Source organism: Eulemur rufifrons, chromosome 10 (genome assembly GCF_041146395.1).
Source record: "Eulemur rufifrons isolate Redbay chromosome 10, OSU_ERuf_1, whole genome shotgun sequence".
Lineage (NCBI taxonomy): Eukaryota > Metazoa > Chordata > Mammalia > Primates > Lemuridae > Eulemur > Eulemur rufifrons.
The window spans coordinates 30,623,416-30,635,998 of NC_090992.1; the positions used below are offsets into that span (position 1 = coordinate 30,623,416).

Consider the following 12,583-nt stretch of genomic DNA (forward strand, 5'->3'; position numbering starts at 1 on the left):
CACTGTGAGACCCTGGGTGAGTCCTTGCCTTGCTCTGGCCCTCAGTTTCCTTATTTGTGCAGTGAGGAGCTGGATCGAGGGCCTTCTGAGCTCAGAGAGTGTGTGCTCTGACCCCTCTTAGTGGCTACTTAATATGTCCCCACAGAGCCCCCACCTTGACACCAGCACCTCGTGAGCAGAAGGCTCACGCCAAGGGCTGCAGGAGCTGCTAGGCCTGTGTCCAGGGAAGGAAGCAGCTCTGGTGGGCTTCCTGGAGGCAGGGTGGGTAGGGTGACGTGTTTCCTCCCCTCTGCCAGGCAGTGACAAGGAGGCCATACTGGAGCTGATCACTTCCCGGAGCAACAGGCAGAGGCAGGAGGTCTCCCAGAGCTACAAGTCCCTCTATGGCAAGGTAACCATGGTGACTGGAGGGCAGACAGGGTGGGGTTGGGAACAATTTCACTCACCTGTGTGCTCACTCAGGTTCTTGCCTGCACTCACCTGTGTGCTCATTCAGTTTCTCGCCTGCAGAGGGCGCTCCAGGGCAACCTCTGTGCTGACGCCGTTCCCTGCTCTTTTCCTTCAGCCTCAGCTACATCTGGAGCACCTGGTGTGTGCTGGGCTCCTGCTAGGTGTTAGGGCTGCACTGGCTGCTGGCACATAAGACCTGTGAGGTGTCAGCTCTGTGGAGTCCCAGCGAGTGGGGGAGACACGCAGTAAACAAGGGAGCAGACGGTCGTGGGGAAGGGGCCCGGTGCCGTAGGCTTGAACCTGCGTGGCCATTTGCTAGCTGCGTGACTTGGGCAAGTTACCTGATATCTCTAAGCCTATTTCTTAGGGCTGATAATAGTACGTGCCTCCGAGCGCGATGATCCCATGAGATTCCTTAGCCCAGCACCTGCCAGAGCAAGTGCTCATTAGATGTAATTCTTATCATTGTGATACTCTTCCCTTCCTCTTCTGACTCCTCCTCCTCCCCACCCCCAGGACCTCATCGCTGACTTGAAGTATGAGCTGACGGGGAAGTTCGAACGGCTGATTGTGGGCCTCATGCGGCCACTTGCCTATTGCGATGCCAAAGAGATTAAAGACGCCATCTCGGTAAGAAGCGCAGGTGTCTGTGTGGGGGGGGCTGGGGGCGTGCTTAATGGGAAGATTCCAGGTTCTTCAGCAAGCATCTGGGGAGCCCCGGAACCACCCAGCAGATGTGTCCTGCTTCAAGAGGCAGCTTGCCCAAACCCTATCCCGGGCGGCATCGCAGTCCGCTCCAGACATGTGGACAGATGTCAGTGTGATGCAGAGACCATGAAAGGGGCCCTCAGCCCAGACCCCCACACCAGGAGTTTCTAGTCCCAAGGAAGCAGATTGTAGGGACATGGAGACAAATTGTATCCAATGCACCGGAGGCCAAGGGCACACTAAGGTGGTCAGCATGGCCAGACCATCTGCCCAGGTGACTTGAGAGGGCAACTTTAAGGATGAGAGCATAGGCTGAGCCCCAAAACCAGGAGAGGATTTGGTGGATAGGAGTGTCAAGGTCATTACCGGCTGGGAAAAAAGGGTGGGAGAAGTTGTGGAGGTGTGTTCAGGGCATGAGGAGCAGTGAAGTCTGGTTGAGGTAGAAGGTTGCCCTCTAGGAGGAAGAGAGAGATAAAAAGCCCTTAAGTTGGTCTGGCACTTTACAGTTTATAAACTACTATCATCTTTGCCTCTGATGAGCTATTCAGCTTGGATTCGTTTCATAAACAGATACACTTAGCAATGTGAGAGATTATTACCTTCTCTATCTCCCTGTGAGTTTGGTTGAGCAACTAATATCATCTCCATTTTATAGATAGAAAACTGAGGCCCCACAAGATACAGTTTCATAATCAGAAGTCACAAAACAAAGTGCTGGCAGAGGCAGGACTAAAACCTATGCCTTTTGAGTCTCAGGGCAGCAGCTCCTGATCGGTGCCTAAGCGCTGTGATAGGAGCCCCCTGAGTGCTGAGGCTTTCATAGCTCTGGCCACTCCAGGATCCCAACCTGTGGCTAGTGGCCTCCCATCCCAGCCCTTGACTCAGCGTGCTCCTTCTCTTCCTCCAGGGCATCGGCACCGATGAGAAGTGTCTCATTGAGATCTTGGCTTCCCGGACCAATGAGCAGATCCACCAGCTGGTGGCAGCATACAAAGACGGTGAGATGGGCAGGAGGGGCCATTCAGGATCTTCAGATACAAAGTAAAAATGATTGCAAGGGTGGGGACACTAAGATTCTATCTATCCCCCTTTCCTCGTTTGCTCTGATCCGTTCCTCCGACTATCCAATAAGTACCTGCTCTGTGCTGAGTCGTATGCCAGGTTCTTAGGATAAGGTGTTGATTCAAACCAGTGTAGTCCCTACCTCCTAGAGCTTATGGGCCAATGAGCTGATGAGGGAGACAGACAGTAAACAGGTAAGCGTTGTAGCTAGTGTTATGCGGGAAGCAAGACAACAAGAATCAGCCTTTCACTAGGGAGAACCCACTTCAGACTGTGGTCAGGGAAAGCCTATCTTGGGAGGAAACCAGGAGCCAATTGTATGAAGAGTGGAGAGAAGATCCTTCCAGCAGGGGCAATGGCAAGTCCAAAGGCCTGGAGTAAAAATGAGGCCGGCAGCCAGTCTGAGGTTAGACAGGTGGAGGCCAGGGCAGGATCGCACAGGGCCTTGCAGGCCAAGAGAGATGGTGTTTTAGTCCAAGTCCAGTGAGAAGTTGGTGAGTATTAAGATCAAATATGGGCCGTAAGACAGTCACCTTGTTGCTGTGGATTGGAGAGGACGTGATAGTAGAGGCAGAGAGAAGTGTCAGAAAGTTGTAGCTCCTGTCCAGGTGAGAGGCGGTGGTGGCCACAGTGGGATGGTAAAGGTGGGCGTAGAGAGAAGCAGACAGATTTCATTTTATCACATCACGATCAGCACTGAGAACTGTGAAAATACACCCTGGGCTTTGCCATAGCACTCATGTAGACTGGGTTTGGGGATTTGTGACAAAGATCTGATCATTTGGGGGGCAGCAGGGACCTTTATCCTGGATCCACACGGTCTCTGAGGATGAGACTAGAGCTTATCTTCTTTTCTGCAGCCTATGAGCGGGACCTGGAGGCTGACATCATCGGCGACACCTCTGGCCACTTCCAGAAGATGCTGGTGGTCCTGCTCCAGGTTGGTCCATTGGCTGCTTTGTCTTCTGGAGCTTGAGGTGGTGTCCATCTGGCTCACCTGGTGTAGAATCTGAGTGCCCAGGGTCCTGGTCATTTCCCCTGGTTGGCACAGGCAGGTGTATGCAGGTGATCCGCCTTCCCCTTTGGCGCACACTCCGCACTTGGGCCCAGGAGTGTCTTCTCCCATAAGCTCCTTCCTCTCTCCACACTCACCCCTTCCCGCTCCTGTCTGGGCCCTGCTGCCCCTCCCAGCCGCCCACGGAGTCTTTCAAGAAGCTGCCAGCTGGTGTCCGTGGCTGAATGCAATCTGCCGACTTGGATTTTTTTCCTTTGTTTTCCCATACAACGTGTTTAACAAAACAAAGCAAAACAACTTTGAGTGAGTTGCTAACACTTACAAATAGTGAGATTTTGCTGAAAACCCAGATTTCTGGATTCTTTCGATGCAGTGACAGTCCTGGCAGCAGCGGGCCCACATTCTGCACGGCTGCGGGGGCTGGAGCGCACGTCCCCTGCCCGCCGCACCTCGTGCCTTATCTGCTGGCCCCGCAGGAAATCTGTGGCCACGGGCGCTGAGATGTCTCAAGCCCGGCTCCAAGGACCACAACTTTATGAAACTTCATATGTAAATTAAGCTCCCATTTTGTTTCCTCTTTCCATTCCTCTGTCCCCCATGTCCCACTTTATACCAATTCTCCTCATTACCGTGACAACCGGCCCCCCAGATTAACCAGCTAGAGAATTATCAGGAGAAAGATTAGGAGTGGGACAGTGTGACCTTGGCCACGTTTTCAAAGCGGCTTGTTCTGGAGAGGAGAGTCCCACCCTGTATCTTGGCGTCAGGGCTGTCGTCTCCCTAACATCTGACCGCGAGTAATGACATGGCACAGCCCGTAGGCGTGCCAGCCCTGCCCTGCACTCAGCCCCGGAGAGAACCCAGAGGGTCCGCAATCCTGAAATGCACAGTCCGGGGGACAGAGGTGGAGCATAGGCCTCACCACGCCTACCGCAGAGGCTTGCCCCTGGCCCCTTTGAGTATCTTCCTATTTTTAAGCCTCTATCAGATGGGGCCATAGGGCTTGGGCAGCACAAAAGAGGCACCAATAGGATTTGGTGCCTTTGCAGGTGTGAGCTCAGATCTGGGGGCCCAAGTCCCAAATCCTCGTTGGTGAACTGTTTGGGTTACGGTATGGGAACTCCTAATGGATGCAAACATGCAGACCCTTAATCCCTGTGGAATCCGTTTTGGGGGGTGTCGTGGGCAATGCCAGGACCTGTGGCAGGGGCCATCCAGATACTGAGCCCCGTCCCTGTTCTCAGAGGTGTCCTCAGTACAAGAATCTCGCTTCCTCTAGGATGGGGACACCTAGAAGGACCCTGGTTATTCTTAGGACTCGCCTGTGTGGTCCCAGCCCCAAGGATAAAGGGAGAGGCTGGCAGGAGGGACTCTGTGATCCTGCAAAATAGGTGCTGCTGTCTTGATCCGGTGGCAGTCACTGCTCCTGGACACCCCTGGGCCGCCACGGCCTTTTCCGCCTTCCCTGTGTGCGCCCCTGGCCCTGTGGTATCTGAAACATTTCCTTTGTCTCTCTGCCCAGGGAACCAGGGAGGAGGACGATGTAGTGAGCGAGGACCTGGTACAGCAGGACGTCCAGGTAAATGAGCACTGATGGAAGTCCCTGAGGACAGCAACAGAGGGGAGGGTGGGGTTCTAGGAAGGGCTGGCGGGGAAGTCATTTGCATCAAATAGCAGAAATAACCCAGCCATAGCCATCATGTATACAGTGCTTTGTTGAAGAAAAGATTTATCTTTCGAGGGTTCATTACATATACAATGTTGGTGAGCTATATTTTGGGGCTTTCGTCATTTATTCATTCAGTTATTTCTTTCTTTTGTTTACTTTTTTACTTTTTTTTTTTTTTTTTTTTGAGACAGAGTCTTGCTCTGTTGCCCAGGCTAGAGTGCCGTGGCGTCAGCCTAGCTCACAGCAACCTCAAACTCCTGGGCTCAAGCAATCCTCCTGCTTCAGCCTCCCGAGTAGCTGGGACTACAGGCATGCGCCACCATGCCCTGCTAATTTTTTCTATATATTTTTTAGCTGTCCATATAATTTCTTTCTATTTTTAGTAGAGACGGGGGTCTCGCTCTTGCTCAGGCTGGTCTCGAACTCCTGAGCTCAAATGATCCACCCGCCTTGGCCTCCCAGAGTGCTAGGATTACAGGCGTGAGCCACCGCACCCAGCCCAGTTATTTCATATTATTGAAGAAAAACACCTGCACTCTCCCAAGTGTGGGGGAATTACTGATGAGCAAAGTCAGGCAGTACTGGGAGAGTCAAGTTTATATGAATCACACAAGCACCATCTGTGTTGATACACCATACAGTCCAGGTGTTTTGAGCACCCACGGTGTACCAGTAACACTACAGGGGCAGATGCAGAGCCTGCTAAGACACAGTTTCTGTCCTTGAGGAGCCCATGCAATAGTGGGGAAGCAGACCCGTGAAGAAAGCATTGTGATATGTAGTAGATCAAAGTTACAAAGAAGTGGAAAGTTATAGGAGCCTAGAAGAGGGAAGGAGGGAGGGAAAGAGAACTCTTCCTGGGGGCATCGGGAAGTGCTGTGAGAATAAAGTGGACATTCAACCTGAGCCTTGAAAGCTGGGTAGGAGTGTCTCCAGAGAGGAAGGAAGAAAGGCACGCAGGTACAGCCACGTGCCACATACAGTCCAGTCAAAACCACACTGCATATGTCAAGGCCCTCCCCAGGCCCGTAAGATGATGAGGCCATATTTTTACTGTACCTTTTCCATGTTTAGATGTATTTGGATACACAAATACTTCCCACTGTGTTACAGTCGCCTACAGTGTTGTGTACAGTAACATGCTGTACAGGTGTGTAGCATAGGGGCGACAGGCTACACCATACAGCCAGGTGTGTAGTAGGCTTGTGTAGTAGGTTTGTGTAAGTACACTCTGTGATGTTCGCGCAGTGGTGAAATCGCCTAACAATGCATTTCTCAGCACGGATCCCCGCTGTTAGACAGTGCATGGCTGCATATGCAAAGGTCCTGAGGCTACCGACTACTGGTATGTTCAGGGATCAGGCAGTACTTCTGAGTGGCTTGGTCAGCATGTGCCGTCTCCTGAGGTTTCCTCTTTCAGTTAAGTTCCGCCTCTCCCCCTTTAGGACCTGTATGAGGCAGGGGAACTGAAATGGGGAACGGATGAAGCCCAGTTCATTTACATCTTAGGAAATCGCAGCAAGCAGCATCTTCGGTTGGGTAAGCTCCAGAGAGGACCTAAGCTACCCTCTTAGGGTTGTGGCAAGAATTCCTTTCTTTTTTCCTTTTTTTTTTTCTTTATGACCAATGGAACATGATAGCTACTTCATCCCCACCCCAAAGACTGGTCCTGATTTTGTCAGGCAGTGGTTTGTGTGGTCCCTCACCAAAGTCATCAGCAGGCTGCTCAGCCCTTCCAACTAAGTGCCAGGCCAGTCTTCATGCTAGAGAGTGAGGTACAGTCCCTCACCGACGCGTGAAGCTGGTCTGCACGGTGCCTGGTGATACATGTGACCACCCGGCCACCTCCACCGAGGCACCAGCCCTAGCTTCATGTTGGACACTCAGGTCCTGGTCAATGCACCCTCTGCTTTTGAAGTGTCCTTTTCTTCTCAGTGTTATGGGGGCACTCTTGGACATCCCTGTTTCTCTGTCTCAGTGTTTGATGAGTATCTGAAGACCACGGGAAAGCCAATTGAAGCCAGCATCCGAGGGGAGCTGTCTGGGGACTTTGAGAAGCTAATGCTGGCTGTGGGTATGTCCTGACGTAGCATTCCCAGGGGCATCAAGGGACACTGGTCTGGGAAAAGGGGACTGAGAATGGAAAGGGGGAATTTTTATGGTATGGAGTTGGGAAGGAGAAAACCAGATGGGCCATGGCTTCTGAAGGTCTACCCAGGGCAGCGTGGCTGAGGCCGGGCAAGGGGAGGGGGTCAGGTTCTGGCTCCCTCCCACTCCGTTCTGCACTGTGGGAGGGGGAGGAAGAGCATGAACTTGGGGTCGGGAGCATGATGATCATGGTAGTGGGCTTTTGTGGAGCATCTGCTGTGCCAGGCACTGCGCTGAGTATTTGATCTTTTTTTTTTTTTTTTTTGAGACAGAGTCTCACTCTGTTGCCCAGGCTAGAATGAGTGCCGTGGCGTCAGCCTAGCTCACAGCAACCTCAAACTCCTGAGCTCAAGTGATCCTCCTGTCTCAGCCTCCCGAGTAGCTGGGACTACAGGCATGCACCACCATGCCCGGCTAATTTTTTCTATCTATATATTTTTAGCTGTCCATATCATTTCTTTCTATTTTTTTAGTAGAGATGGGGTCTCGCTCTTGCTCAGGCTGGTCTCGAACTCCTGAGCTCAAACGATCCGCCCACCTCGGCCTCCCAGAGTGCTAGGATTACAGGCATGAGCCACCGCGCCCGGCCGAGTGTTTGATCTTTAATAAAGACCCAGGAGAGGCCACTGGCATTATCTCCATTTGACATAGGAGGAAACTGAGTCTTACTGAAGCTGATCACTTGCCGAGGGGTAGTTTTGTGGTGTTTGTTGTTGTTGAGACAGGGACTCACTTTGTTGCCCAGGCCGGAATGCAGTGGCATCATCATAGCTCACAGCAACCTCAAACTCCTGGGCATAAGCAATTCTCCTGCCTCAGCCTCCCGATTAGCTGGAACTACAGACATGTGCCATGATGCCTGGCTAATTGTTCTATATTTTGTAGAGACGGGGTCTCACTCTTGCTCAGGCTGGTCTGAAACTCCTGACATTAAGCGATCCTCCCACCTCGGCCTCCCCAGTGCTAGGATTACCGGCAGGAGCAACCAAGCCTGGGTGTGAGGGTTAGTTTTATAATGAATTGGGGGTACTCTCAACATGAGAATGCCAGGAGCTGACTAGTCAATGTTGCAGTCAAGAGTCAAACCCAGGCCGGGCACGGTGGCTCATGCCGGGGTTCTTCCTGCCTTTGAGCAAGGCGGCCCCCCAAGGAATAGAAACAAAGAAGGGACCAGGCCATCCATCCCCCTTCTGAGGCAGCCAGCATAACTCTACCTCTCCCTCCCTCTTCACAGTGAAGTGTATCCGGAGCACCCCGGAGTATTTTGCTGAAAGGCTCTTCAAGGCCATGAAGGTGCGTGGGGGGGATGATGTGAACGAGGTTGGGGGAGGGGGTCTCCGCCTTCCCGCACAGGACTATTGGGAATCTTTGGCGAGTCCTTGGGGGGTCCACTGGCCAAAGACAGTCCTTCAGGGATGGCCACAGGACTGACCCTGGGGATGGTGCCCTGTCCCAGGTGAGCTCCCGAGCCTGGGCTGCTGCCTGGTCACGTGCCCTCTCCCCTGCATACCTGCCCTCTCACCTGATCCATCAGAGGGTGCAGGGGCAGCCCGCACCCAATCTAGCAGCCAAATGGGATGGCCACCCACAGTTTTAAAAAATAGTAATTAACCAGCATGATTATATGCAGCGCTCATAGACAAGACCACTGTGGAAAGCATTGTCTGCTAAGACTCCCAGTGTTCATCTTATGACCCAACAATTCCACTCTGGGTGTGTTCCTGAGGCCAGCACTTCCCAGGTTTTCACACATATGACACACAGAGAAACTGATGGCAGTCCGTGCACCCCAGAGTAAATGAACGCAGTCACTCGCAGCCAGAGGCCCAAGGCCCAAGAGATCAGGCCTTCCTGGCCCTGCTGGCCAACCCAAAAGGGCAATGATGGCCATTCTCTGTCCACCAGTGCGCCATTGTGAGGTTGGACAGCCCAGCCCTCGAGAGATGTTCGCCTGTGTGCACGCGTCATATGAATGCTCATGACGGGATTGCCCGTGTTAGGGAAAAAATGGAAACAATGCCACGTCCATCAAGAGTGGAAAAATAAATGCACAGGGTGTATTTGCAAAGTTCCAAAATGATTTGGTTGCAAATCTAAATATATTGCTTAGAGTTACAAGGTTATGGAAAAATTATAAGGAAAATCAAAGATGGAAGTGATCTATGAAGGGAGAAGTAGGGGTTATAAAAGAGGTGCACACAGGGAGCGTCAAAGGGACTGGCAAGGTCTGCTTATATTGGTCTTAATTTTAACTTTTTATTATGAAAATAGTGTTTCCAACTGAGCGGGGGCCTATTAGCACCCTAACCTCCTCTAAGTCCCCGTTCCTCAAACCCGCCTCTCTTCCAGGGCCTGGGGACTCGGGACAACACCCTGATCCGCATCATGGTCTCCCGGAGCGAGCTGGACATGCTTGACATCCGGGAGATCTTCCGGACCAAGTACGAGAAGTCCCTCTACAGCATGATCAAGGTCAGCGGAGCTCTTGGGGGCAGAGAGCTTTCCACCAAGACACAGGGCAGCGGGGACCACTCCCAGGGGGAAGGGAACTGCCCTGGAAAGCTGGGAGTCCCTTGGAAATTCCAGGAGCCCCCGTCTTTAGCACATTCAAGGAATTTAAGGAAATTCACAGAGGAAGGCAGGGGCTGGATCACGAAGGGCGCACAAGCTGAACTAAGAATGGGGACTCTGTCCCAAGGGTGCTGAGAGTTCAGTGTCCTGGAAGAAGCAGGGCCCTGGAAGAACACAAACGAGGGATTGTGCACAGCCCTGCGCCCAGTGACTGGTGACGACTCTGGGGCCATGAGGCTTTGTCAAGAGAACAGATGGAGAGTTGGGGTTTTCCTCTGTTTTTGGTCCGTTATGAAGCCCGAAGAGGGACATAGAGTACGCCACCTGTATCAAAGTGTGCATCTATCAAGCATATATTTCTTTCGGTTTGGGCGTTTCCCAGGGCATTTGTTCATGGAACCCTGTCTTCCTGGAGTGTTTCACGTGGCAGGGCCGGGCTGGGGGCTTCTGAGGCAGTGGTGTGCCGGGGCCGTCTCGCACTGGCTCGGGAGAGCCGCGAGCAGCTCCTGTCAGCTCCATGTTCAATGAAGCCGTGTTGGTAACTTGAAATTATCCATCATTGGAAATATTTACACCACAGAAATGGGCAAATGCTACAAATCAGGGCCTGCCTGCTTTCTTTGTTTCTTTCCTTCCCTTACCCCCTTTCCTTCCTTTCCTTTCCTTTCTCTTTTTTCTTTTCTTTTTTTTCTTTTCCCTCCCTCCCCTCCTTTCCTCTCTTCCTTTCTTCTTTCCTTCCCTCCCTTTCCCAGAGAGCCCGTTGTTAAGTAGCTACCAGCACACCACTGTTGGGTGGGCTCAGCCACCTCCACACAGGAGGAGGGTCGGGGCTACTGTGGACAAGTGTTCGTTCAGCCTCCCCCCTGTTTTGGGTTTGGGTTACGCAGGCCCTTCCCTCCTTGTCTGAGAGGAGCCCAGGGCTGGGTAAGAGGTAACCTTTTTTTCTTTCACCCCAGAACGACACCTCTGGCGAGTACAAGAAGGCTCTGCTGAAGCTGTGTGGGGGAGACGATGAGTAAGTGGCTTCTTGATCCCGGGCTGGAGGGAGTGGCCTAGGGCGGCAGGCCGGGCCTCTCCTGGCTTTCATCTGATGGGTGGATTGGGTGAGCTGGGGGTACCTCTGAGCTGGGAGCACCACACAGGTGACAGGTGGCCTTTGCCAGTGTCTGTTGTGCTTGTGGGTCTGTGTGTGTGTGTGTGTGTGTGTGTGTGAACATGAATGTGGTCTGGCATGGACATATCTTCCCTCGTGAACGTGGAAAGTCAGTCTGGGGTCATGGATTCAGAATATGAGGGTCCAGGCCCGGCCACTTCTTAGCCATTTCTCAGTTTCGTCATCTGTGAAATGGGAAGAATACAAGTCCCTGCTGTCTACTCATTTGTGCAGCGCATTTGTATTACGCGCCTTCCTGTGCAGGCCCGTGGGCAGCACCTGAAGAAGCCTTAGAAGAGCACACAGACCAGTTTGCCAGGCAGGCCTGGGTCGGGGCAGAAGTCTAGGGGTCACATAATAAGAGTATGCGAAAGCTCATCTAGGTGCACCAGCCCAGAGTGGGGGAGGCACTTTGGAGATCTGAGGCCGAGGCCCAGGGAGGAAGAGCCAGGTGAAAAGGGGGTCTGGGACAGTGTTTTGGGTAGAGGAAATCTCCTATAGAAAGTCCTAGAGGTGAGAAGGAACAGCCTGGCTCGGTTGTGTGACTGTGGTCACACCTCCGTGAAGTACTGGGGAGGGAAACAACACAGAGAGGCGGGCAGGGCCGGGGGCCTCCTCCGGGAATGTTAAGTTGGGCGGTGACTTGACTAGGTTTGTGTCCTAGAAAGGGAATTAGAGGTGCTCAGATTTCCCTTCTCTGGGACTCCTAAGGGTCCAGCTAAGGAAGGGATGTGAGAACTTCCTGCTAACCTTTGCTAAGTGCCGTGGGGCTGAGGCAGTTCAGCAGACGTTTCCTGAGCACCTGATATATCCGGGCACTTTGCTGGAGAAGATGTAGTGCTCATGTGGCCACAGCCTGCTCACTGGCCTGTTTGAAAGGGGAGACTGGGACAGATGTCTCTCAGACTCTAAGGAAGAAAGGGGAGGTCGAGGGATTGGAGAGATCCTGTCCCACTTGGGCCCTGGGCCAGGAAGGCTGCTGGGAAGAGCCAGCGTGGCAGGGGGTCTCAAGAGGTGGAAAGTTCTCAGAAACGTAGGGAGGACTCTGGTGAATGGATGAGGTATAGACTGGAGAGAAAGAAACCTTTGTGTGTGTGTGAGAGAGAGAGAACGTGTGTGTGTGTGTGTGTGTGTTTTGGGGCACTTATGTATGTTGATGTGTGTGTGTGTGTGTGTGTGTGTGTGTTGGGGTGTGTTGCACATGTGGCATGTTACCCGAGGTGACGTTCCCTCCTATCCTGTCCCCAACCCCTCCATTCCAGTGCTGCTGGCCAGTTCTTCCCGGAGGCAGCGCAGGTGGCCTATCAGATGTGGGAACTTAGTGCAGTGGCCCGAACAGAGGTCAGACCCTCCCCTCTGCTTGACCTCTCGACCACAAGCTTGTACTCTTCTGCTCGCACCTTCCTGCTGCTCTGATTGGCACCCAGCTGCCCCCTGGCGGCCAACCCGAGACACAGCTTCTCACACCTGAAGCTTCCTTTTCCCCCTTGGGGTGATGAGCTGGTGGGTGGCCCTCTGGGGGCGCTGGATCCCGCGTTAACTTCTGGCACGCCGGGGAGTGTTCTGTCCGCTGACTACTAACAGGGCCTGCAGAAGTGGAGACCTGGCTGGTTCCAGGGAGGGGCCTGTCCCGTGCTGGGTCCAACAGTGGGGCTTCAGAGGCATGAAAGCTGAGAACAGATGGGCACCCCTGGGTGCCCTGGAGGATTCAAGGTTGTCCCCCTGAGCACCCTCAGAACCGGGGTCCGCAGAGGACAGAGTGAAAGGCTGCACAGAAGTACGAGGGGCAGAGCCTTCCAACCTTGGA

At 53.0% G+C, this 12,583-nt stretch overlaps 1 protein-coding gene across 2 annotated transcripts in view; it reads left to right on the forward strand.

Moving 5' to 3' along the window:
- The window catches only part of ANXA6 (annexin A6), a 51,672-nt gene that overhangs the window by 16,279 nt on the left and 22,810 nt on the right, over window positions 1–12,583 (forward strand). For both annotated transcript variants that reach the window (XM_069483909.1, XM_069483910.1), the window contains exons 4-14: window positions 297–391; window positions 967–1,080; window positions 2,066–2,156; window positions 3,081–3,160; window positions 4,758–4,814; window positions 6,350–6,443; window positions 6,883–6,978; window positions 8,287–8,345; window positions 9,402–9,524; window positions 10,580–10,638; window positions 12,039–12,117. In XM_069483909.1, the coding sequence (XP_069340010.1) occupies window positions 297–391; window positions 967–1,080; window positions 2,066–2,156; window positions 3,081–3,160; window positions 4,758–4,814; window positions 6,350–6,443; window positions 6,883–6,978; window positions 8,287–8,345; window positions 9,402–9,524; window positions 10,580–10,638; window positions 12,039–12,117 (947 nt within the window). The remainder of the gene's footprint in view (window positions 1–296; window positions 392–966; window positions 1,081–2,065; window positions 2,157–3,080; window positions 3,161–4,757; window positions 4,815–6,349; window positions 6,444–6,882; window positions 6,979–8,286; window positions 8,346–9,401; window positions 9,525–10,579; window positions 10,639–12,038; window positions 12,118–12,583) is intronic.